The sequence below is a fragment of the Canis aureus genome, chromosome 1 (genome assembly GCF_053574225.1).
Source record: "Canis aureus isolate CA01 chromosome 1, VMU_Caureus_v.1.0, whole genome shotgun sequence".
Taxonomy (NCBI): domain Eukaryota; kingdom Metazoa; phylum Chordata; class Mammalia; order Carnivora; family Canidae; genus Canis; species Canis aureus.
The window spans coordinates 121,102,501-121,129,519 of record NC_135611.1 but is presented as its reverse complement, the minus strand read 5'-3'; the positions used below and the strand labels follow the sequence as shown (position 1 = coordinate 121,129,519).

The following is a 27,019-nucleotide window of genomic DNA, read 5'->3' as shown; positions in this document are numbered from 1 at the left end:
TCTCTGGTGGCTATCAATATATATATATATATATATATATATATATATATATATATATATTTTTTTTTTTTTTTCCTTTTGCAGAATGAAAATAGAACGGAGATGCCAGGGAGATCTGGGTCCTCATCATAACCAACCCTCTCTAACTATGTACGATTTTGGTTAATTATAGAATTCTTGCTGCCTAAAACTTAAAGATACATCACTGATATTTTTGCTAAATGTTGACTGCGGCGAATAGCTAAGATGTGGCATATTGATTTCTTGTTGTGAAGTGAGCTGTTCAAGCTCCATTTAAGATTTTCATCTTGCATGTAGCCCTGAGCACATCATAGCACCATAAATTAGTTAAATTGCACATTTATCACAAATGTTATTTTAAGATACTGTGTAAATGTGATGGCTGGAAGATATACAGTGGGGCTGCGACGAGCCCGGGCTTGGGCGGGGTGAGGTCGGGGTCACCCACACACCTGTGATTAAAACCTCCCTCACTTGGCACCGTCCCTCCTCCTCCTCCTCGCAGGGCCCTTTAAAGCCCTGCCCGGGAGGCCCCGTCCCTTCCCATACTCGCATCCTCCACCAGCCCCAACCGCGGGAGAAGCGGGGCGCAAGTACGGGGGCTTGGGAATGCCCGCTCGAGATCCGCCCGCTTTGCCTCCAGACAATCAGGGTCCTGCTGGGCTGGCAATGGGAGGCTCTTGTGGGCCATGGCCCGCTCTCCAGCCAGCACAGGGCTCGGTGACCTCCGGAGTAAATGGCCCTACGGTGGCAAGCGGGGTGAGGCCCTGACCAGCCCCTCTCAGCCTCCTCCCGGGATGCACGGTCTGGGGCACCGTCACTACGTCAAACTCGATTTGAATTCGGGATGAGGGCCCTCGACTTCCCAGTTGACTACATCTCCTCCCGAGGTGGCACTAATTTCTGGGCCCCGTTCCCCGGGGCGCCCCTTTGCTGGTGCCAAACCCCCGGTGCCAAACGGGCGCCATCACCTGGTACCCACCTTGGCTCTAAGCCCTCACTCCTACGCCCCGAGTGGGAAGTCCTGAAGATAATCCTGAGGTGGGGTGAGGACGCGATGGGCTGAGTGTCAGGTTCTTCTCCCAAACCGTAAAGTCGGGGTGGGGGGAGGGGGGCACCCTCCCTTGCACAAATCCCATCTCCCTTCAAGCCACATGGGCCCGGTGGTGATGGAAGTGTTGTCAGTTTAATCTGTTAGACGCAGGACTTTGGATTCTAATAAACCGATGCTATATTTAACCTGTGAAAAATTCAAGAGTGGAAATCTGGGCTCCAGGATGTGAAGATGCGGGAGGCACAAGAGGGAGGGTGCTGTCCCCTGAGCCCCGGTTCCAGGGGGGAGCCGGCCCCCCGGGGCGGAGCGCATCGTGTGCCGCACTCCTCCAGGTCCAGGCCCGCGGGGCACACGACCACTCGGAGAGGGACCCGGGCCGAGGAGGACCGGGGGGCGGCACAGGCCCGTCCCCCGCAAGGGAAAGCCCAGTGCTTCCCGCCCGGGGACAGAGCCCCGTTGGGGCTGAGCAGGTGCAGGGCACTCCCACGGTGGCAAGGCCCGTCCGCAACCCCAGCGAGGTTCTCCCTCAAGCCCCGGAGAGACGTGGATTGCGGAGAGAAAGCGCAGCAGACAGGAATCTGGGACTTGTCTTGACAAAAGGGGTGGGGACGATGGGGAAGGGACGTGGGCGTGTTGCCGAACATCTCTGAAAGGGTTTAATTTAAATTTTTAATAAAAGAGTTTCTTTCTTCTTCTTTTTTTTTTTTTTCCCTCTTCCCCAAGTTGAGGTGTTTTATGTATTACACGGATGTAATACATCTCTCATTTGTATAATTCTAGGTTAGGAGCTCCGATCCTGCATAACTGCGAGAGTCGTCTGAATGTAGTAATAAAGGTATTTTACAATTTTACATGATGTTCCCGGCGTTTTGTTGGCATGATTTGCCAGGGCTAATAAAAGCTTGTGATTATCATATAAATGCTCTCCCCACCCCTCCCGTGTGCGGGTTCAGGCGCCACCCCCCTCCCCACGGCCACCCCGCACCTCGTCCTCCGGGGTGGCCTCAGCAGGGAGCTCCGGACGCCCGAGTCCACCGACCCTGCGTGGCTCTGCTGTCTGCTACGTGAAAAGCCCGAATCGGCAGCAAGGCACCGCCCTGGGCCGGGTCTTCTGAAGGCCTCTCTCCGCGGACCTGCCTCCTGCAGGGCTCGGGCCCTGACTCCGCGCGCACGCACGTGCACGCACGTCCAGAAGGGAGACCAGACCCCCCCACCCCACGCGGGTCACCAGGTGGCACCTGCCGCTCGGCCCCCGGTGGCTTCTAACATCGCCTCCTCCAACCTCACGCGGATGCCTCCCTCCCTCTGACGTTTTCTTCTCAGGGAAAATTCTGTCCACGCAGCCTCTGAGACACACAGAGAGAGAGAGAGAGAGAGAGAGAGAGAGAGAGGGAGACACGGCTCCCCGCTCTCCAAACGCCAAAGTTCACTAAAACTCCCCTGATTTACGGGCAGCTTCCGACTGCCAGCACCTGGCAGGCACAGCAACCAACTCAGTCATAAACAGATCGCATACAATTTAATTTTAATGTGCTCGTGAGTCGTAGCACATTTCAGACATAATGGTGAACGCAACACAAAATTATAGCAAAAAAGACGATTTTAATGCTGCCGTAGAAAAAAGGGTTATATGAAGAGTCACATAATGGTGGTTCATTGTCAACAACAAAACAGGGCACAGAGTGTGTTACAGTGTCTGTGCAGCTTACATGCCAATATTTTATACATAGGTTCTCATATGGTGTCAGCTGTCATTTACTTCTGCAAATTAACTGCCAAAAATGGAGAGGAACAAAATCACTTGGAGAGCCGGTAACCACGGGTTACCTTTCATAAGCCTAAAGATAAAGCTGCAGTGTGGGATCTTGGGAGAATAATTAGGAAGAACAAAACAGAAAGTTACCAATCGAAATAAAAAGGCATCCTACAATATGGAATAACAACCGAGAGGGCGTATAAATAAGTGAAAGAGGTCGTATCACAGAATGCCTCGTGACTTTTAAGCAAAGTATTACAGTACAAACATTTTAAAGGCTTTATCAATGCTTAGGAGATACAGTACAACTTCTTTTTTGTGGCTGTTGCTCTTTTTTTTTTTTTGATTTTTTAATTTTTTTATTTTTCTCTTCTTCTCCTCTTTTCTTTTCAAATAGACTTAACCCTTTGAGCACTGAGTTGCTTTCGAGCGTTCTTTGATTTCTAATAAATACCTTTAAAAATCATGTGCAAAATAGTTCTGATGCCCGCCATGGATGTCACTTCCTGGCCTCATGTATTCAGACTGGTCAAAACAAACGATAATATGATGCTAATAAATATGTATAATTTAAACATGAACCTCTATCGATATAGATGTACTGTATAGCAAAACAAACAATCATACTTTGCTTTCAGATAATGTTTCTGTATACTTTATAAATGCTATCTGTGGTATCTTCTGTATAATTTACAATGTTTGCATGTAAAAAAAAAACAACAACAAAATCCATAGACCTTAAAAAAAAAAAAAAAGAAAGAAAGAAATTAAAAAAAAAAAAAAAGAAATATACACTATACATAGGCACGGCTTATGCCCAGAGCATAGCAGGTACATAAAACACTGTTGCTATAAATGCAGGAAAAAAGGTCATTTAAACCACAATCACATTTTTCATAAGAGAGTCTGAAATCTATACAATATATACATCTATGTTTCAATGTGAAAATAATATTCTTTTAAATTTCAAGGCGTGTTATACCCCTGCAGACCTGCATAAATGGAGGTTCATATTATTAATTATAACTAAGCTGGTAAGGAGTTTAAAAAACAGAGCTTCATACATTATTATTATTTTATTTTATTTTTTAACCAAATTAATGCAAAAGTGCTTCAAAGTACTCAGAGGGCTAAAGATGAAAGGGTGAGAAATGCCAGCACACTCGAGCCGCGTGGAAAAAGTGTGCCCGGTTTCGTTATAAATGCTTAATTAAACTGTCTGTTAATGCATGCAGCTTGAAGCATCGAGGGGATGCTCACAACTAAATCCCATTTACACAAAGTTCCAAACACTTACCACTGCGTTTTAACCTTCATAGTTTACCAGTAACAACAGCTGATTATGCACCTCTATTAAACACTGTACAGTTATACAAAACGGTCCAGCCCAGAGTGATTCTCTGCAGTTAAAATAAGAACATGTGCCAAGAACAAGACAGAGGGGCCCTAAGGTGCCTGCAACAGTTTTCCCTCAAAGCAAATTCCAGTCACTTCCATCGAAAGCAAATGCTACTGCTTCTCTAACTCCGACACATACAGGAGGTGGTCTTCTGGGGACTTCCCGTGTGTTTTGCTAAGGTGAAGTTTAACGGCGTGCTTGCTCGCAAAGGTCCGATTGCAAAGTTTGCACTGGTAGGAGGTCCCCAGGTCCTCCTCGGGGGAGGACGTCACCAACTTTTCTGAGGGCGACTTGGTTTGTGCTATTTGATTATTAAGCTGTTCGGTGGACAGTTTGGACAAGTCCCGGAGCCGGAAGCCCAGGTGGGACTCGAGGTGACCGATGTACGTGGAAGGAGTCCTGATTTGTGACGCACAGTCGTTACAAAAGAACACAGGGTGGCCAGTGTCCAGGTTTTTGAGGAACTTCGTTCCACCTGTCCTTCGAAGCTGGTATTTCACGTTGGCCAGCCAGTGGCTGATGGTGGTCATGGAGAGCCCGGTGAACCTGGAGATGTGCATGCGCTCCTGGGGGCTCAGGTCTGACATGATGTACTTCCCCTCGGAGGTCTGCCGCAGGCTGGCGGCGAACTGGGCCTGCAGGATCAGCAGGTGCTGGGGGTTCCAGTTTGACTGGCGGCCCTTCCTCTTCTGCGCGGGCGTCGCCTCCTCGGCCTCCTCCAGCGTGGCCCCGTCAATGTCAGACTTCTCGGAGATGCTGGAAGGAGTGGAGGACTTTGACGTGTGGCTCTCTGTCAAGTTCTTCAGCATATCGGATATATCTGACAAGGCATTCTCGCGGAGCGGCGAGTTTGACATGAATGATACGACGGCAGATGTCTTTGCCGTTGTCACCGTGGATGAGGAGGTTGCCGGGGATGTGGACGTGGGTGACAAAAGCACTGAACCCAGAGAGCAGCCCTTGTCACTCTTCCCTTTCGTCAAGTCTATGGGCTGGTCGTTGCTGACGTGGTAGAAATAGCGGTCGAGGTGGTCCGCCTTCTTGGACTGCAGGGGCGGCGGGGTGGCCACGGCCGCCTTCTCGGCCAGGCTGTTGCTCATCTTGAAAAGCATGCTCATGGGGTCGAGGGCCGGCAGGGAGGGCTTGGCGGCCTTGCCCAGGTGAATGTTCATGACCGACTGGAGGGCGCTCAGGGGGTTCACGAAGGGCTGCTCGGGCGGGTGGTCGGTGATGATGGCCGTGCTGCTGCTCAGGCCGCTGCTCGTGGGCTTCACCGGCTCCTTGCCGTTCTCCGCCGGCTCGGCCGCGGGGCTCCCCTCCTTGCACGCGTCCCGCGGCGGGCTGGGGCTGCCCTCCTGGCTTTTGAAGCCCCCGTCGCCCGTCGCCTCCATCTTGATGGGCTCGCTGGCCTCGCTGCCGCACGGGGACGGGGTGGCCCGCTTGGGCGGGGACAGCTTGCCCTCCGGCTCCTTCAGCTTCTCCTCCACTTTGGCGACTTTCTCCGTGACCTTCTTCACCAGCTCCTCCATGGCGTGGAAGTTGGTCTTGGGCATGGGCGAGGTCTGGCTGCTGGGCGGGGAGACCAGGGTCTGGCTCTTCGTGGGCGACACGATCTCGCTGGTGCCGAACATGGGTTTCAGGGGCGCGCTCTTCCCCGACGAGCCCAGGGACAGCTTCATCATGTTGGGCAGCTGGTAGGCGGCGTGGATGCTGGGGTAGCCCCCCCAGCTCGGGGTGCCGTTCTGGGCCTTGTTGATGGCCGACGTCACCGTGTTTTCCAGGGATTTCAGGATATCCAGCCCGCCCTTGGGGCTCTCCTCCAGGTCGTTCTCAGTCAAATAGTGGTACTTGGAAGAGATGTCGTACTTCTCCTCTTCCTCGCAGGGCTTCTCCTTCTCCTTGGGCTTGTCGTCGGGGGCCGCCTTCTCCTTGTCGACCTCCTTGACCTCCACGCTCAGCTTCGGGGAGACGCTCGCGGGGGTGTTGGCGGGCGACGTGAAGGTGGTGGCGGCCAGCGGCACGGACTGCACCTTCTCGTCCAGCAGGGTGGTGATGGTGGGCGTGACGGGCGTCTCCATGATGGGCTTGCCCTTCTTCATGGCCGAGTTCGTGACCTTGATGAAGTGGCCGGTGACCATCATGTGGGCCGTGAGCTCCTGCAGGGTGTCGTGGGAGCTGCCGCACTCCATGCACTTCAGGATCTGCGACTTGCGGGCTTCGAAGTGCCACGCGTAGCTGGCCCCGTTCTGGTGGCCGTAGCGGTTATTTGGCGTGATGTAGGGGTTGGAGTTCTTCTGAAGCATGTCGTTGGCGTCCGCCATCGCGGCCTTGGGGGTCCCGCCCGTGGAATCCGGGGAGCTGGGCAGCTCCAGCTCCAGCGACGCTTTCTTCCGGGCGGCGGGGATGATTTTGGCTGCGACGGGGGTGACGGGCTCCTTCAGAGGCACTTTTTGGTAGTGTTTCGTTTTGATCATGTGGACGCTCAGGTCCTGGAGGGACTCGAACGAGTGGCCGCAGTACATGCACTTCAACACCTTCTGGGCGTCCTCCTTGCCCTCCATCTCCAGCAGCGAGCGCTTGCGGGGCTTGGACCAGCGCTTGGGGTTGTTGTTGTCCGTCTCGTGGTTGTCGTCGCGGTAGTGGCCCGTCTCGTTCATGTGCACGGTCAGCTCCACCAGCGTGTCGTAGGCGGCGCTGCAGTCCTTGCAGCGGAACTTGCTGGCGCCCGTGAAGATGGAGCCGTAGAGCTTGCTGCTCTGGCGGTACAGCTGCACCGTGCTGAAGAGGCTGGGCTCGGGCAGCGCGCGGCTCTGCGACACGTGCTGCAGCGTCTTGGCCATGGCGCTCTGGTGCCAGTCGAAGCTGCCGCTGCCGCAGCTGCTGCTGCTGCTGCTGCTGCTGCTGCTGCTGCCGTTGTTCTTGTCGGACGAAGGCTGGTGCAGGTTGAGGTGCAGGTTGGACCAGTAGGAGTTGGACAGGAAGTTGTTGTACACGGCCTTCATCTGCTCCAGGCTGTCCGACACGGTCGTGTCCTCCAGGGGCGCGGCCGCCTCCTTGGCCTCCTCCTCGTTCTTGATGGAGCCGCTCTCGAAGTCGGCCATGCGGTCGCTGGTCTCGCTGATGTGCGACTCGCTGTCCATCTCGTGGCTGGAGAACTCGGCCGCCGGGGAGTTCTGGTAGCTGGGGCAGGCCTTGGCGAGCTCCTTGTCAGGGCACATGTACTTGGCCGACGGCTCCCCATCTGCCGCGCTCTCCTCGGGGTCCAGGTCTTCCTCTACCAGGGCGGCGGCCTTTAGCTCATCGGACACGTAGGCTGCCGGGGCGGGTGTCGTGCGGGCAGGTGTCGAGGTGGCGGGGCGGGCGGGGAAGGGAGCGACCGGGAGGGGGAAGCAAAAGGAAGAGAAAAGAAAAAAAAAAAAAAAAAAAGAAAGAAAGAAAGAAAAAAGAGCGTTAGTTAAGTGCCGAGCCCACCTAGAACATTCTCTTCTCGACTCGCAGGGAAAACGCCGCAAAGTAGACGGGCACGTGTATTTGTAAAATTAAATAGTTAAAATGTGGTGTTTCTTTGGAGCAAAAAAAAAAAAAAAAAAAAATCTGCTCTTCAAACATAATTTGCCACCTTATTCTTCTCAAGGGGCAACAGCTTGAAATTAAAACTAAATTTGAAATTAATGAAGCACATTCTGGAGGTGGCATTCATTTCTAAAGTAATAAATTACTTGTATCAACCTCAGAGACAGCAGTTCCTGTCTGTCAATTAATATGTCTTATGCTTCTCCTACCCCTAATGCATTTCTTAACAGACAGATTCACAATTTAAATTAAGCAAGCATTTTTTACTCATTACATTTTTTGAGGCTCAATCTTTAATAAACATAAAGTACGAAAACATCAATAAAATTTTTACGAAGTAAGGAGAAAGTACATCAATTGCAATAAATTAGAAAAAAACAACAACAAGGTTTTGTGGGGGTTTCTTTCGTTCTTTTTTCTTTTTCTGTTTCTTTTTTCTTCCTCCTGGAAGAGCAGGTCTCGTAAAAGCTCACAGTGAGTTTTCCGGGTCTGTTCCAGATGGGAGAGAAGACCCTGACCCAGCCCTGGCCCCGTCCTCCGTGTGTATATTCAGCTGCCCTCTCAGCCACCTGCACACACACTCTCCATGCAGAATTATGTCAGAACAAGTTCAGGAAAATTGGTATGCGGTGCTCATTCCTGCTGTATAAATATATACAAGACCTTCCAGTGGACCTTACAAATGTCAAAGTGTTTGCTCTTTAGACTACTTTGTCAATATTTACTCAGCATAAGCTTCATGGGCATCCAACAGGGATCTTGTCTTTCTGGAAAGCAATGTAACTGGGAATATAAACCCAGTGTGCCCGTCCTGGGTGGGGGGCGGGGTGGAGGGCAGGGCCGGGCGCCGTGGGTTCTAGGGCAGGCACATCCGGAGACGCAAACCCAGGACCACGCTCGTGTGAAGGGAATAGCTTTTGTTATCATTATTTTTTTTATTTTTTTTTTTTCATTTCTTTGCACCCAGGGACTCAGGGTGTTCCTCACCAGACTATGCCCGGTTGGGCTGGTCTCGTCAACAACCCGGCCTGGCCCAAGGCCTTGTGGTGAGCAGCACAAGAGGAGGGGGACGGTCTCCAGCCAGCTCCTCAACATGCCTGCGTCAGGAGGCCGGGGGTGCGGTGCGTGGCGCGGCCCAGGGTGCTGCAGTGCTAACGCTTCGTGGACTCGAACAAAGCAATACCCCAAACTCTCAGGAAGGAAGAGGGAGCTTCGTTTGTGGAATGTACTTCCAGAATTTTAAAGTTTTGCCTCCCGTCAATTTGACATCAGGACACACACACACACACTAAGAGGCAGTGAAATGACTCAAGGAAAAGAAGACGTCCTGAAAGACACACAAGGTATCTCCACCCCTTGCTCTTCCAGCCTGGTCAAGTGTGGTTGCATTTCACTCCTAAATCCCCACTTTGAGCGCCAGGAATCCTAGGCGGAGACAACAGGGACACCCCAACACTGAGGTCAGCGGAGCGAGCACAGCACAGTGCTCTGGCCACACACACACGTATGGGCCTCCAGCAGCCCAGCGAGGGCCTGGTGTCCGAGCCACAGAACGCCCTTGACGGACGGCCCAGGAGGTCCCGGGGTGGACCTCACGTCTGAGGCCACGCATTTTGCAAGGACACATGGAGACGGCAAACAAGCTCTTTCCGTCCGGCCAGGCGAACACGCCGTGAGGGCCGCGGGAGGCTCCTCTGTGGGCCACGGGAAGGCGGATGCCTCGGATGGAAAAGGAGTAAGAGGAGAAGAAAGAAAGAGGATCTCCGTCTCGCCCGACCTCAGCCTTCCTCGGCCTGCGGCGCATCCTGGAACGTGGTTCCCAAATCCCAGCAGGGCCGGCAGGGCTGGAGGGAGGGCAGCCAGGGGTGTAGACTGTCCAAGAGTCACGGTTTGCCCGGAAGTGTCCTGGTTTTAGCATGAAAGTCTTGCATCCCTAAGAGGGCCGGAGGTGGGGGTGGGGAGTGCTCAGTTGGTCAAATGCCTGCCTTCGGCTCAGGTACGATCCTGAGGTCCTGGGATCGAGTCCCGCTTGGGGCTCCCTGCTGCTCCCTCTCCTTCTCCCCCTCTCCACCCCCCAGTCGTGCTTGCTCTTCTCTCTCTCTCCCCATCTTTCTCTCAAATAAATAAACAAAATCTTTTAAAACTATTTAAAAAAGGAAGTCCTGCATCACGAGAACCCTCTGGGGCCTGGGCACACGCGGTCGGCCGGTTGCCGGAGCCAGGGACACACAGCACGAGCAGGTCAGAGCGTCCGGGGCGGGTGTGCATTCCCCTCGGAGGGGAGCTGGAGCTGGGTGCGCGGGGCACAGACACAGGCCGCCGCCTGCACAGACGCCCCGGGTGCCCAGGTGCATAATGCTTCCTTCCACCTGAGGGCCTCCATTCATAGAAGGGAGGAGGAAAGCCCCCGGCCTCCGTCCCTACAGCTGACAAGGAGGAAAGGCCTGGCCCCGTGGACAGGGGCAGACCTAGAGCCCGTGTCCCCTGAGGTGACCGTCTGAGCCACAGCCTGCAGCACGGACCCACGCTCTGGGCGCTTTGCTCCCACTACGGCTCCCAGGGAATCAAGTCTGCAACAGGCAGCGATCCCCAGAAATGGCCCAGCGGAAGCAGCTCTGGGGGGACGCCGGGCAGCCAGAGCAGCTGGGCCAGCGGCACACATGCAAGAGCCCGCTGCGGCGTGCAGGCCGCCCGCCGGGGTGGGGACATCCGGTGGCCGTGCCGTCCACCTGCTGCCCGGGAGGCTCGGCGCAGGGCAGCACCTCACCCAGCCGACCGGCTCCCCGCCTGCGTGCGTGGGCCCCCGACGCCCTCCAACACGCTTTGCAAATCCCCCCATCCGCTCGGAACGCCGCCGCCAGTCCGGTGACTGAAGAGGAAATTAATACTGAAAGGAAAGTAGGGCCAACCTCCTGGTGGGAACAGAACCTGCTCCGAGGAAAGTGATCATTCGGAGCCGAGAGGCGCCGGGTCCCGGGGAGGAGACGTGGCGTTTCCCCCACACACACACCCCTGCAGCCACCCCCGGCCTTGCCGCACACCGCGGGGACAGGGACCATGCCGTCCGCTCGGACCTCGGCGTCCTTTCCAGGCCCCGCGGTGAGGACTGTCCCCCTAGGCGGAGCCTCGCGCGTCTGCCTGTCGTCCCGTCGGTGCCCCCTCCGCGGTCAAAGGTGCTCCCTCCCACCACAGGTGGGCCCCCCAGGGCATCGGGCCACCCTTGTCACTCAACCCTGAACCAAGGGGAGGGAGGTGGGAAGGAGCCCTGGGCGCAGCACACGGGGTGGAGGGAAGGGGCTGAGGACGCCCACGCCCCCCCCCCCCCCCCGCCACCAGATGCCGAGCAGGGGGCACATCCTTCTTCCAGGCCTAGGCCCCGCTCTGTGCGACACAGGGCACTGGACCAGTCGGGTCGCCCTCTGTCTCGTTCCCCACTTTATGGCTTTCCTGAGAAAGGGGTAAACTGAGGCACACGCACTCCCTCCCCCGAGCACGGGCTCCTCGTGAACACTCTGCCGAGGCACCGGTTAGTCCTTTGCCTCCCTGGACCAAGGAGCAGGATCCCCTGTTGGGCTAGAGGGACGAGGTCCCGGACAGCGGGTCAGGCTCTGGGGGACGGGGGCTGCAGTCAGTCACAGGGCACAGTGGGACGTCAGGGGGGCTGGGTGAGCGGCAGACCTCCCCTCCCTGGGGCCTGGCCGGACTGCGACTCAGCACAGCCTCGGGGTGCCTGGCGATCGGCTGGGTGAGCCCCTCGCTGCCCCTAACCTGGGGTACGACCCCTCTGGACCCTCCAAGGCAGGGCCTCTGTTCTACGTCGTCACGGCCCTGCAGGGACCGGGTGAGCCTCAGGGGCCCCGTCTCCCGTGGAAGCCGAGGAGTTGGAGGTCCCTCTTGGCAGCACGCACCCCTGCTCCTGGTCCCAGCGCAGCCACCGCCCCCCCATCAGGGAGCCCCCTGCCCCAGCCCCATCCCATGTGCCCCCTGCAAAGAAGCCATCCAACGCTCACACCCTGAGGGGCGATGTCCGGGGGCTCAGCGCCCCTAGTGCCCTGGGTGCCCTGGGTGCCCTCTCCCTTCCAGGGACAAGGCCCAGCACTGGAATCACCTGCATGGAGCCAGACGTTTCAGGATGGGGACGGCTTCGTGTGGCCAGCGCCCGTACCCCCAGCGCCTAAGACAAGCCTGCGGCCGCCACATGGAACCCCCCAACACACATCTGTGCAGCCAACGGACAGATGGATGAGTGACCTGAGCATCTGCGTGGACCCAGACCCAGACCCCCGCCAGGCCCAGAGCAAGGCAACGCGCTGGGGTCTGATCCCAAATCCTTCCCGGACCGGCTCTCTCTGCGCATGAGTCCTCCCCCCGGGGACACGTCCCTGGGCCAGACAGGACGACAGCCCGCACCCCTGGGAAGAGGGGGGGAAGCCCTGCAGCGGTGGTGCACACACCCAAACGCCGCTCTCCGGGAGGGCGTCATCCTTGGGGCTCTTGTCCCCCCAACAAACGGACCTGAGACTCCGGCGGACTCGTGTGGGGAGGCAGCTGGACCCGGTCGGGGGGCGGGGGGCGGGGGGCTCCCGTCCAAACCAGACCCACAGCTGCGAAGGCTCAAACACACGGGGCCTCCTGGCTCATCCCCCCCCAAGGGGCTCAGCGAAGAAGTTTCTCTCCCGGAGGCGAGCCGCTCGAGATGTGCCGCGGCCACCCTGGGGACACCCTGCTGCCTCCCTGCGTCGCAGCACCAGGACAGGCCGTCTGGCCAACCTCAAGGCCAAGAGCGTATCTAGGCAGGTGAACGAACGGGACAATTTCACGGACGCAGAGCGGAAGGGGACTCGGGAGAGCCACGTGTCCCTGCGAAACAGGCCCTCGAAATTCCCAGGGCTCCCCGCAGGCTCCCACGGCCCAGCAGCCCCCGAGCGGCAGGGAGGGCAACCAGTGGGCGTGCCTGGCGCGCATGTGCATGTGAACCACTTCCCACCCGGTACATGTGACCCGGTCCACCTGCCGGGCAGGTGATTCGACGAGCCCCCTTCTGCGCTGGAGGTGCTGGAGATCCGCCAGGTGAGACGGGACACCGAGCCCGCGGCTGCGCCCCACGGGAGTCAGTGCAGGTGCAGAGGGGACTTGATTGCAGGAGGGTCCCCTGGGCTCATGCCTCCTGAGAGGTGGCTGTGGGGACAGTGGGCGTGTCCGAGGGGATGGCGGACGTGTCCATGGGGAGGAGGGATGTGTCCAGGGGGACGTAGGGCGTGTCCAAGGGGACGGCAGATGCGTTCAAGAGGAGGATGGACGTGTCCACGGGGAGGACAGACGTGTCCAAGGGGATGGCAGACGTGCCCACGGGGAGGATGGACGTGTCCACGGGGAGGACAGATGTGTCCACAGGGACATAGGGCGTGTCCAAGGGGATGGCGGACGTGTCCACAGGGAGGACAGACGTGTCCAAGGGGATGGCAGACGTGCCCACGGGGAGGATGGATATGTCCATGGGGAGGACAGACATGTCTGAAGGGAGGATGGACGTGTCCAAGGGGAGGATGAACGTGTCCACGGGCACAGCGAACGTGTCCAAGGGGAGGACGGATGTGTCCACGGGCACGGTGGACGTGTCCAAGGGGATGCCCCACGTGTCCACGGGGAGGACGGACGTGTCCATGGGGATGGCGGACGCGTCCAAGGAGTGAAAAGCCAGGCCACCTTGTAATCGGGTTGGGGGCAGCGGCTCCCTCATCAATATTTATTATTGTCATGAACTCAGCCACCAGGTGAAAAAGAAACGAGTACGTTTGATGGAACTACAACCGGCGCGGGGCGGCATAACGGATTCCATTGCTGGGCAGGTGGCAATGGCCTTCGTCGCCCGTCTCCCCCCCCGCCCCCCCGGCGGAGGAGGTGAAGGAGTCGCAGCGACCCGGGGGTCAGAGCTCTCCGGCCGCCCAGGCAGGTGGCGGGAGGGAGGGAGGGGGCGCGGCTGCACCTGTCCCGCCTCCCAGACCCAACCCCAGGGAACACTGGCCCCGCGCACTGTCACGGTTCCTGGGCTGCACTGAAGGCTCCGCGTGGGCCCTCTGTTTTCGAAGGGGTTTTGCCTGTAAAGCTTCCTCAGATCCCCGCTCCCTCACCTCCCCAAAGCAGAGGGGCGTCTCCTGTTTTGCACGTGATCCCCTCACGGGTCCCCGAGGCAGCCGGGGCCTGGGACAGACGGAGCGAGGGCGGCGGGCGCAGGGGGAGGACGGCCCCGTCCAAGTCCAAGGGCTTGTGCGGAACACACAGAGATGGGGGCTTGGGGGACGCAGAGACAGAGAGAGATACGGGGAGAGACCAAGAGACAGAGACAGCCAGAGCCGGAGGAGCCAGGGACATGGGGAGAGGAAGGGACGGGGCCCCTGTGGGGGTGGGACGTGGGCAGGGAAGGGGGGTGATGGCCATTGGAGGAGAGATGGGCAGGAGACCTGACTCCAGGGGCCAGGAGGGACGGTGGGGAGCACACAGGGCCTGGGGGTGGGGGGGCGGCCTGGGGAGGACAGAGGCCCGGGGGCTGCAGGCTCAGGCCTGTCTCCCCCCCCCCCCCCCCCCACCGCCAGCACTCGGGCTTTCAAAGGATGCAGGGTTTCTTGTTGTTGTTTTAAGTGGGTCTATTTAGTTTTTAAAAAGGGATTTATTTGAGAGAGACAGAGAGACAGACGGAGAGAGAGACAGAGAGACAGACGGAGAGAGAGACGGAGAGACAGATGGAGAGAGAGACGGAGAGAGCGCACCCAGGTAGGGGAAGCAGCGGAGGGAGGGAGGAGCAGACTCCACGTGAGGCAGGGACCCCGATGAGGGGCTCCTCCCCCCGCCACCTGCCAGGAACCGGGATCATGAGCTGAGTCAAAGGCAGGCAGATGCCCAACCGACTGAGCCACCCAAGTGCCCCCATTTTTTGTTTTTTTAATTTTTTTTTTTTTTTTAAGAGCAGTGTAGCCAGCCGAGGAGCTGACCAAGACGTTCCAGGCTCAGCTGACCCTGGTGACCAGATCACGTGGAGGTGGCTTCTGGCCCAGAGCCGAGGTGGCCGTTGGGGGCAGAGGACACCCAGTGTCCTGCCGGGCCTGGAAGCCCCAGGAGGACCAGCCCCGGAGCCTCGGGCCTCCACAAACCGCAGGGCCCCCCTGTGGGCCCCCAGACACAGGATCACACGTGGGGCCGGGAGGTGCCCGGGAGACAGGCCCAGGCGGCAAGCCTGAACCCCGACAGCGGGCGGGGACAGCCACGGCTCCGGAACCAGTGCTCTGAGTCCCCCCACCCCGTCCAGGGCCGGTGTGCACCTGCCTCCACAGCCGAGGCCCCGTCCCCGTTCCACACGTGGAGTCCAAGTTCCGCTGTAATGAACCCCACCCCCCGCCCCCTAGGGAGGCCCCGAGTCCTCTCCCTGACTCAGGACATGCTCAGACGCGGAAGCACGCGGATCAAACGTGGGGTATCCTGGTCGCCTCGGGAGCCCCCGGCCCCCCACCCCTGGGCCCACGACTAAGCAGACTCCCAGGAGTGACAGGGGACACCTGGGAGCCCCTCCCCAGCACCTGGGAGCCCCCCTCCGCGGCGCCCCCCGGGAGACCGTCCGCCAGGGTGCTGGCCTACACCAGGCAGAGGGCCTGCTGCGCAGTGAGCCCGTCACAGACGGCGAGGCCCTGGGCCTGGGCTCCTGCCACGTGGGATGCCCGGGGCCACGAGCCTGGCTTCGGGCGCCGAAGCTCCAATCCTTCCCGGGCACGGGAAGGCCTCCCGCTCTGGCAAATGCAGGCTTCCTGGCTGGGGGTCTCCCACACCCCAGGTCTGCAGGCTGCCTTTCTGGGGAACAGGGCCCTGGGGGGCTGGGTACCAGCTCCCCGCGTGGCCCAGGCTCGGCTCCTCCTCCTTCTGGCCACCTTGTGGGCTACAGGTTAGCAAGAAAGCCACGGGGGAGGGAGGACAGGTAGGGAGAGAAACAAAGAGCAAGGGAAGGAGGCGGAGAAGGAAGAGACATCAGATCAACAGGCCCAGAACTAGTACCTCTGACCCCGCACGCCCTCCCCCCAGGCCTGGGCATCCTCAGGACTTCCGGGGAGGTTAGCAGACAGGGGCTGCGCCAAGCCTGGCCCACCCCACAGCTCCGCCCGCTTCCACCTGCCTCCAGGTTCCCAGGCTCCCCGATCCCGTGGGGGTGGGGTTAGACCAGATGCCCTCACTCAGCGCCTGCAGGGAGGGCCGCCTCGGGCACCCAGGCTGCAGCCCCCAGCCTCCCCCCCACCCAGGCTGCGCCCAGCCCCCTCCAGGGCAGCCTCTGCCCTGACTCGCCTTCCTCTTTATGGGGACAGAGCTTGACAGCCCCAGAAAACCTCACCAAAACCTCACTGTGTTCTAAACACACCTAGGAAATCCAGGGGGACTGCCCCACTTTACCGGAGCACTTCGCTCCACAAAGGAATCCCACAGAGTGCCCGTGCACTGTGCCCTCGGGGTTATTCCTGCCCAGGTCTCTCTCCCGCGAGGGTAGCCAGGTCTGCAGCAACTGCCCCGACTGTGCGACTTGATTTGGGGCCCAGAGTTATCCCCGGAGGTTCTGAGACCCTGTTAAAATGTGCTGCTGGGAGCCTGGAGGGCAGGGGGGCGGCGACAGGCAGGGGACTCAGGCCCGGGTCCTGGGTCCACTTTCAGCCTCTAGGCAGCAATCAGACCCCAAAACTCAGGGCTTCCGAGAAGGGAAAACTCAGAACGCATCCTGCTGGCTGCTGATGGGGAGGGGGCTCAAAGGAGTAGCACCGCTGGGGGCTCGCTTTTTGGGCCCAGAGAGGAGGCGATGGCAGGAGGAAGTGAGGGACGGGAGTCCGGGCAAGCTTAGCCAAAGCGCTGGGCAACACCAAGGGGCTCAGACTGAGCTGTGGGCCTCTGTCGGGGTATGGAGTAGACCACGGGGATAGATTGGTTCTCGGGAGGGGTACGCACCGCTTGGTACCTGGGAGGTCAGGACCCAGCAGAGAACATGCGGTCTCTCCATCCGCCCACCTGGACACCTAGCACCACCCACCCAAGCCATCTGCAGTGACAGAGGTCGCAGGCCCTGGGGACAGGGAGAGATGGCATTCGTGGATGGCCCGGGGGAGAAACCAGGGGCCTCCCCGTTGGGCACTGGGGCTTCGCAGGAGCCAGGATAACCCCACACACGGCCAAAACTAGGCCCGAGGAACCAGGAGGGCACGGCTAGGCTCCGGCGAAAGGACATGGTGGCTGAAGCTATAGTGGTCAGGAGTTCTCCAGAAGGCTAGCCGCGTTGGGATGACAACCTCCCCTAGATTGATTGTTCTTCCCACGAGCGAGGTCAGGAATATTAATTTTGTACAAGTTAATTTGATGTAATGTGCAAGATGAACGCTTGTTCAGTTGGGTATCACTGTGCTAATAAAGCTGCGATGCTTTCATGCCAAGAAAAGCATGGCATTAGCTGATTGGCGGATGAAGTCGGCGTGAAGACGGCAACGTCACCCTCCAGCAGAGCCAGAGTGGCCGGCGGTTGTTCAGGCCATAACAGGCTGCTGCCGAGTCTTTAGGTGGCCAGTGACAGCCAGTCCCGGGGACACCTCGCAGCTGCTGGAGACCCCAGCGTCTTCCGAAGATGGAGCACCCAGACCAAGGCCTATGCCTGCAGAGGTGGCAGGGAAGCTTCCAGAAGCCAAAGGTGGAGCTCCCGCCCGAGGGCAAGAAGGCACTTCTGAAGCTTCTCTGTGGATTCTCCTTGCAAACCAAAGAGCCTTCGGCCATCTCAGTGGCCCTTCTGAACAACCTCCCTCCCCTTCCCGAGGCCCTCCCCGTGGGAGAGGGGGGTCAAAGAGGAAGCCAGGAAGCCAGGAGGCTCCCCAAGAGCTCCCTCGGCTCCAGGATCATGCTCCCCTCACTGCTTCTGGGGGATGCGCTCTGCTACGGTCTGGGCAGCCGCCCTGCTGCAAGGAAACGTAAATATATCGAAGACACAGTCAGATTCAAAGCAATTACCTCAGACAATAAAAAAGTAAATAAATACTCAGTTTGGGGATCTCCGGAGTCCCCCCGCCCCCCGGTTTCAAGCACACTTCACCCAAACAAAAATCCTCTCTCCTTGGTGCAATTTCAGACAGCAACAAATAGGGTTTCGGTGAATTATTAGGGGCAAGGCACATGCTCAGACCTCTCACAGGGCACACGTGAGCAATGGTCAATTTTGCTAACAGCAAGAAGAATCAGGCCCTACACACCCTCAGCTCTAGAGCCTGGATCTCCTGGAGGCTGGACAGAGCGATCCTCATGGGTAGCCTGTGGTTTCCAACGAGGCAGCTACTAAGCTAAGGAGAGCCCTTGACTATCTGTGCACTCAGTGATCTCAAAACCTGGGGGGCCACAGTTGAGAAGAGGGCAACAGATTGAGGAAATCTGGGGTAGTCCTTACGAGGGGCCTCTTCAAAGTGTGCTACGGACGTACAACTCAAATTCTTGCTAGGCCTTATTGGCTCTTCTCCATGACACCAAAAGAGCTATATCCAGGGAGGACGTAAATGGGTGGCTTCCATGAAACAGGAATGAAGACTTACGTGGAAGAGGAGGCAACTGATTCATGCAACTGATCTATCCACCAATCCATCTACTCACCCGTCTACCCACTCATCCATCCATCCACGCATCCATCCTTCCGTCATCTATCCACTCATCCACCCATCCACCCATCCATCTATCCATACATCTATCCATCTACCTACCATCCATCCAACCACTCATCCATCCAACCATCCATCCATCCATCCACTCATCCATCCATCCATCTACCCATCCATCTATCCATTCATCTATCCATCTACCCACCATCCATCCAACCACTCATCCATCTATCCATCCATCCATCCTCCCATCCATCATCCAACCACTCATCCATCCACCTATCTATCCACTCATCCATCCACCCATCTATATCTATCCATCCATCCATCCATCCATCCATCCACCTATCTATCCACTCATCCATCCACCTATCCATCCATCCACCCACCCACCCATCCATCCATCTATCTATCCATCCATCCATCCACTCATCCATCCACCCACCCACCCATCCATCCATCCATCCATTGATCCATCCACCCATCTATCCATCCATCCACCTATCCATCCATCCACCCACCCACCCATCCATCCATCTATCTATCCATCCATCCATCCACTCATCCATCCACCCACCCACCCATCCATCCATCCATCCATTGATCCATCCACCCATCTATCCATCCATTCATCCATCCATCCATCCATCCATCCATCCATCCATCCATCTATCCATCCATCCCTCCATCCCTCCATCCATCCAAAACCTCATTCCTTCATCCAACATATATATGATATAAATACACACTCTAGATGTTTTAGTTTAAGAGTAAGAAGTCATCAAAATAAATAAGTCAGAGTCACAAGTTTTACTTTTATGTGGTCAAGATGACCCTGGTAACATAGATCACAAGGGCATTAGAGGGCCATACACCCTCATAAACTTCCTTCAGATTCAAAGCCCCACATAACCAAGCTCCATTGTACCTTCCAAGTTTATCTCCCACTGCCCACCTGTCCTTGGACACACAAGCCACCCCTCCCTGACGATGTTCCTTTGACCCCCTTGGTCTAGAAGTCTCTTTCACTTTGAGCACCATGCTCTGTCTCCTCATATCCTCCTCCAAGACCTTGCTGGTTCCACCTTCCCCAGGAAACCTCTTCTCACCTGTCCCTCTGCAAGCGAGCTCTTTAACCTCAGTGATGACACCACGGGTGGAAAAGTCATCTCTAAACTCTGACTCTCAGAGAAATACAAGGAATGACTATTAGCATAATTGCTTGTACCGAGTCTCGTCTGGTACTTATTCCACGTAGCTTTGACAGTGGCTAACCACGGGCATAAACCTCTCTCCACATACACTACAGAGCAGGGGCTCGGCACTCCTCACCCGCGCACCCTTCACCCAGCCCAGAGAGTCAACACTCTTACAAACCCCCGGTCAAGTCCACAGCCTCTCAGGCAGGAGCTGCTTAGCCCAAGAACTGCCACGGGCCAAGTGGCAGAAGTTCCCGCCATCTCCCTCCACACTCTCAGATGCAGGGTAGAGTGGCCCCGTGGGCCCTCCGGCCTCTCCCACATCTCTTCACGTCTCCTTCCTCCCAGCTCACAGAACAGACACACTCCACAGAGTCGAGGCCACAGTATTTCTCAGGAGATTCCAACAAGGGTGCTTAGCTTATGACCACAGAGAAAACTGGGAGAAGGCTCCCAGGGACCATAGAGAAGCTCAACCCTTCCCTCCCTGCATAGGTAGGGGCATGGTAGCCTCCCTGAGGCCTGCAGCACTGCCTGTGAACCAGCCAGCACTCACCTGGAGCTCAGCCAGCACTCAGCCAGCATCCGGACAGCACTCACCTAGAGCTCAACCAGCACTCAGTAAGCATTCATATAGCACTCACCTAGCATTCAGCCAGCACTCAGTTAGCATCTGGATAGCACTCACCTAGAGCTCAACCAGCACTCAGGAAGCATTTATATAGCACTCACCTAGCATTCAGCCAGCACTCAGCTAGCACTCAGCCAGCACTCAGCCAACATCGGGACAGCACTCACCTAGAGCTCAGCCAGCACTCAGCTAGCACTCAGCACTCAGCCAGCATCCGGACAGCACTCGCCTAGAACTCAGCCAGCACTCAGTAAGCATTCATATAGCACTCACCTAGCATTCAGCCAGCACTCACTCAGCACTCACTCAACCAGCACTCACCAACACTCAGATAGTACTCAGCCAGCACTTACCTAGCACTCAGTCAGCACTTAAACAGTACTTGCTAGCATTCAACCAGCACTCACCTAGTATTCAGATAGCACTCACCCAACACTCAGGCAGCATTCAGCCAACATTCAGGCACTACTCAGCCAGCATATACACTCAACATTAAGCTAGCACTCAGCCAGCACCCCACTAACACGCAGATAGCACTCACCTGGCACTCAGGACTCACCAAGCACTCACCCTACACTCAACCAGTACTCAGCCAGCACTTACCCAGCACTCAGCCAGCACTTAATAATACTAGCGTAGCACTCAGACAGTATTCACACAGCACTCAGATAGGGAAAGGGTGACTGGGTGACAGGCACTGAGGGGGGCTTTTGATGGGATGAATAATGGGTGTTATACTATATGTTGGCAAATCAAACTCCAATAAAAAATATACATATTAAAAAAAAAGATAGCACTGGCTCAGCATTCAGATAGCATTCAGTCAGAACTCAGAAAACACACACCCAGTACTCAGGCAGTTCTCGCCCAATACTCAGCACTCACTGAGCACTCAGCACTGAAATAGCACTCGCTCTGCACATACTCAGCACTCAACCAGCATTCACCCAGCACTCAGCCAGGAGTCAGCACTCAGACAGTACTCACCCTGCACAAACCCATCATTCAGCCAGCACTCACTCAGCACTCATGCAGTGCTCAGCTAGCACCTGGCATTCAGCTAGCACTTACCCAGCACTCACCCTGCATAAACCCAGCCCTCAGCACTCATTCTGCACATACTCAGCACTCAACCAGCATTCACCCAGTACTCAGCCAGAATTCACCCAACACTCAGCCAGCACTCAGACAATACCCACATAGCACACACTGAGCACACACCAAGTTTTACTAACACACACGTGACCAACATTTATATGGACAGGTCATATCCAGGAGAGATAGGTCAGCTCCCTAAACAGATTTGTTTAAAGAAACAAAGCTTCAAATGATTTATAATTTTGACTGACATATACAAATACCCACTGATTTCAACTTCACTCGTATTTATTAAGATAGGTTTCCCTAAACCGACATATAAACAGTGCCTATTGGCTGGGCTGGCATCACATTACATGTTTCCCTTCAAATATCCGGTCTCGCTGATTTATGCTGACATTTGTAAAACCTGACTTAGGTGCTTCCTGTTCTAGATTCAAAAACCCCTAATAGAGACAGAACATGAAAGACTCCTAACTCTGGGAAAGGAACTAGGGGTGGTGGAAGGGGAGGAGGGCGGGGGGTGGGGGTGACTCGGTGACGGGCACTGAGGTGGGCACTTGCCGGGATGAGCACTGGGTGTTATTCTATATACCAATAGGGCAAATTGAACACCAATAAAAAAACAAATTTATAATAAGAAATAAATAAAAATAACATAGTAAAAAAAGAACCCCTAATACCTCACCATCCTTCAAAGAGAGAGACAGACCCACAGAAGCAGGAAAGAGAAGAAAAAAGAAAGAAACATAAAACAACACTCTCACCAGCTGATTAGTGCATCACATAATCATTTTATGGAAGCTAACTCAGCAGCGTATATCACATTTGAAAGCACGTATATTCTTTGACCCAGCTAGAAATTCATACTATAGAAATACGCACATATGTGCAAAAAAAAAAAAAAAAAAAAACTCTAAAAACCGTCTAACCCACCAAAAAGTGGGCCATCTATACCATGAAACAACATGCAGCAATTTACAAGAGTTAAGAGAGAAATGCCAGAGCAGCTCTGGAGCAGCAGGGGTGCTGTTCGCAGCCGCAACCGTGTACACCGGGGCACCCCCGCCGAAACGCTGCGGCCCTACTAGGGTACAGGTGCACCTCTCCGGGACACGGCACCTCTCCTCATCGAGACCTACCCCGCAGGAACGCACGCGCAGCCCGCCAGCAGACCCGGACCATAATATCCTTTGGCACAGGATCGCAAAAAAACCTCAAAACCACCCAAATGTCCATCAACGGCGAGTGGACAACGTAGCATGGCCCATCCACACAGCAGAACGGTACACGGAGGTGAAGGTGGACCAACCATTATCCACAACAACCGGAAGACTCTTACAAACAGAACATTCAAGGACAGACGCCATCCGCAAAAGGTCATGCACTCCCTGGATCCATTTACATAAAAGTCAAACTTGGGCAAAACGCATCTGCGGGGTCGCAATGGGATCTGTGGTGTCCCACGGGGAGGGAGGGAGTGGGTGCAGGCACCGGGTGATGGAAACGCCCTGCCTCGGACCCGGGCCCGGGTTACCTGGCTGTGTCCACCTCGGGAAAACTCACCAACCTGTATACTTTGTCTTTGCCTTTTTATGTTAATGGAATTAAAAGTTTACTTTAGAAAGAATGAGACATTTCTATACAGCGTGATGTAGGAAGATCCCTAAGGCGTCCTGTGGAATGGGGAACGGGGAAATGTTTTCTCTGTGTGAGTAGGGAGTGTGACAGGTGTGCGGTGGGCACCCCGGGAAAGGGTCTCGCCTGGTGGGGACGCTGTTCTCGGGGTGCAGGAGGGGACAGCGCTGCTGGGGAGGGCGGCGAGGAGGGGCACAAAGGAGGGCTCTGACGCCTGGTTTGCAATGTTCACAAGTGCACGCTCGTGAACGTATTGTGAAATTTAAAAAAAAAAAATTTAAAAATTTTTTTAAAAAGATTTTATTTATTTATTCACAGGAGATAGAGAGAGAGAGGCAGAGACACAGGCAGAGGGAGAAGCAGGCTCCATGCAGGGAGCCCAATGTGGGACTTGATCCCAGGACCCTGGGGTCATGCCCTGAGCTGAAGGCGGGCACTAAACCGCTGAGCCACCGGGGCTGCCCAGAAATTTTAACACATATAAAAAACATTTAGTTTTAGTATCTGAAGCACCTCCTGTGTGTCAGGCTGTGTAGTGGGCAAAGCCCCTTCTCAGAGCACCCACTCGGGAAGGCAGGTGTAGGACGGCGGGTCCCCGAGCTAGGGCGGGTGGGGGCGGGATGCAGGGGTGCAGGCCTCAGGACTCTAGATGCCCCTGCCTTTGTTTCCCCCGCCCATCTGCATTCTGGGTAAAGATGTCACCCAGTCACGGCTGATCGTGGAAAGAAAGATAAATGGGTAAACTGTGTGGAAACCGTGGACTTTGGTGGAAGGACGAGCGGGGAGCCACTTTTCTCCTGCCTCGAAGGCTGCTGGGCTACCTGGTATCTCCCTGGCATCTCCCCAGGACACCCAAAGCACCCATGGGCCTGCGCCTGCACCCACACGTGGGGCCCTGTGCTCACCCGTGGGAACCTGTGGGTCCTGGGCTTGCCCTTTCCTCTCCAGTTTGGCCCCGTCCCCTCACTCCTCCCAGACTGGGGCCCTGCTATCGTGTCACCGACTGTCCTGAGCCCCTGAGGTTTGTGTGGCAGGTGGGGAAAGGCAGGGCGTCCCCTGCCCTGTTGTCAGAGCTGAACGAGACAGCTGCCTGGTGCAGAGAGGACACGTTGTGGCTTATTACCCCTTCCTGGGGCCAACAGAAAGTTCTAGGGTCTTAGGGTTTTGAGTGGAGAACAGGTGCTCAGGAAACCCCAGACTTTGGGGGGATGAGGAAGGGCCCTCAGGACCAATCAGGGCACACGTCCCTTGGCTGATGCTTGCTTCCCTGCCATTCCCTGATGCATTTGAGGGCCCCCGAAATCCTGCTCCTAAAACCCTGCCATGAAACGCCCCGCCCCTCTGCAAAAGGCCTGCAACCCGATCAGAGGCATTTCCCAAGACAGGTTCAGGGGGCACCTTTCTTGGCATGGGGGGGACAGAGCCGAGCGGCGCTCCCTGTGGCCTCCTGGGTGACGGCCCTCCCCAGGTGGCACTCAGGGGCCTGTGTGACCTGAGCACGGCCGGCTGCCCCGGTGCTTCCTGTCTCCCCGGGGAAGCTCCCTTTGGGCCTGTGCTCTGGTGACTAGCCGATGCCCATCCCCCAGGCTGCCAGCTGTCCCCTCCAGCCCAGACTGACCCCATGTGTGCCCACAAGCCCTCAGGGCCCCCGGGCCCCCCCAGGAGACCCCTCGCGGCCCGGGTACCCAGCCTGGCGCATTCCTGGGTGCCCAATGAAGCTCGTTGAATCGCTTTCAAAAGAAGGCGGACTTCAGGCTCACTCTTTTCTGTTTGTTTTGTCTTGTTTCCTCGAGACCGAGACCAGCAGGGCCGAGCGGCATTTCTATAAAGACTGAAAACCCCAGGAGCACCGGCCAAGCCACGGGACCCCCTCGCCCTGCAGCCGTGCCTCGCAGGCCCGCAGCACCCACGGAGGCACCGTCCTGTGCTGACCTCCGCCGAGCCGTACAGCAGTCCACGGCAGGGCGAGCCCACGTCACGGGTGCACTGAACCCGGGGCGGGGGGAGACTGAGGCTGGGAGACAGAGATCTGGGGATGAAGGCAGCCCTCACGACTCCACGATGTGCGGGACACAGGACTAGGGCTGGCGGCCGGGACCAGGCCCTTCCCCTCTCCATCTCCCCGAATACACACGGCAACGGGCTGCTGTGCACCAAGACACAGAAGGAAGGCGCCCGCGAGCTTGGAAAGGGTGGCGCACATCCTGGGTCCGACGGGGTGACACATCCCCTACCTTAAATGTCACAAAACACACTCCGTGGGTAAAGGCGCACATGCCGCACAGTGGGGGTGCCCAGAGCCGCTTGTGGGTCCCTGCGTGGGGCCCAGGTCTCCTTGGTCAGGAGGGAAAGCAGGTTTTGCATCAGGAAATACCCACGGGAGGGCTGCTCTTGGGGCAAGCGAAGCCTGGGGGTCTCTGCGTGTCACCCACACCGAGCCCACAGAGTAGGGGCAGGTCTGCGACAGCCGCTCTGCTCTGCAAGGAGGGGAGCCCGGTCTCAGGGCGGCCCTTCATCCCGCTGCCTCCCCGAGGGGACGGTCCGAACAGCGTGGAGTCACTGCCGCCAACACGGCACGTCACACGGGCACAGACACTTGTCAAATGCCTTTCCCTTACAAGCACCCTCATCATGACCTGTGTTAATGAAGTTAATTGAATTTAAGATCAATAATGGTTAATTATTGCAATTTGACATTCAGAGATAAATGGCTCTAAGACGGAGGAGCGTGTGTGTGTCTATGCGTGTGTGTATGACAGTGTGTGTGTGAGAGGGTGTGCGTGGGGGGCGTACAAGTGTGAGAGTGTGTGCATGAGAAAATGTGTGTGCGAGCATGTGTGCATGCATGAGAGAGCGTGTGTGCATGTAAGAGCATGTGAGAGAGTGTGCGTGTGTGTATGAGAGCATCATGTGTGTATGTGAGAGAAAGGGTGTGTGTGTGTGTATGTGTGAGAGGAGAGTGTGTGTGTGAGAGAGACATGTGTGTGCATGTGTGTGAGAGAGCGGTGTGTGTGCATGCATGACAGCATGTGGGAAAGTGTGTGCACGGGTATGCTTGTGTGAGCATGCATGACAGAGCGTGTATATGTGTGTGCATGTGTGTGCATGCATGACAGAGTGTGTATACATGTCTGCTTGTGTGTGCATGTGTGTGCATGTATGACACAGTGTGTATGAGTGTGTATACATGTCTGCGTATGTGTGCATGTATGACAGAGCATGTGGGAAAGGTCTGCTTGTGTGTGCATGCATGACGGAGTGTGTATACGTGTGTGCATGTATGTGCATGTATGACAGAGCGTGTATGAGTGTTTTATCCATGTCTGCTTGTGTGTGCATGTATGACAGCGCGTGTGAGTGTGCACGTGTCTGCTTGTGTGTGCATGTATGACAGCGCGTGTGAGTGTGCACGTGTCTGCTTGTGTGCGCGGGCGCGGGCGCGAACTCTCTCCAAAGACGGCGAGCGCGCTCCGAGCCTGAGAGGGATCCCACGAGCCCTCATCGATTCCGCTGAAGCCGATCGACTCCCTCCCCTGATGCACGCGGGCTTCTCCGCGCTCCAAGTGAATGTTCTACAAGCTCCTCTAACCCTTGTCAGCGGCCCGATCCATACGTGCTGGGCCCCAGAAATCTATCGAGATGGATTAAAGACTCGCTGTAGAAACAAGAGCAGCTTCAATAAAGGTGAAGGTTTATTATATTGACTATTAACGTGACTTAACCGTACGCAGTTATGAATGCTTATGGATCAGGGCAGTTTAATTTGGGGCAGTTAGATATGATTATAATTGAACACCAATTTTTTTTATTTAACATCACTAGAGATAAACTGAATTCAACACGAGGGGGAAAATAATAAATAAATAAATAAAAGCCCAGCTGGGATGGTAGGTGCCCACCGACTTCCCCGAGGACGGCGTCCGGGGGCTGCGCGGCGGGGCCGCACTCGGGCCGGGCCAGGCCTCGGGCACGCTGACCCCAACCACGGGGGCCCGACC

The 27,019-nt window shown here is 56.4% G+C and overlaps 1 protein-coding gene across 5 annotated transcripts in view; it reads right to left on the bottom strand.

Annotated features, from left to right (window-relative positions):
- The window catches only part of TSHZ3 (teashirt zinc finger homeobox 3), an 86,422-nt gene that overhangs the window by 12,256 nt on the left and 47,147 nt on the right, over positions 1-27,019 (bottom strand). For 2 of the 5 annotated variants that reach the window (XM_077856482.1, XM_077856483.1), the window contains one exon: positions 2,658-7,543. The exons of 2 other annotated variants lie outside the window; for them this stretch is intronic. In XM_077856482.1, coding sequence (XP_077712608.1) covers positions 4,341-7,543 — 3,203 coding nt within the window. In that variant the 3' untranslated portion in view covers positions 2,658-4,340. Of the gene's footprint in view, positions 1-2,060; positions 2,233-2,657; positions 7,544-27,019 lie in introns of those variants that run through there. One more of the 5 variants, XR_013356718.1, reaches the window with a different exon arrangement.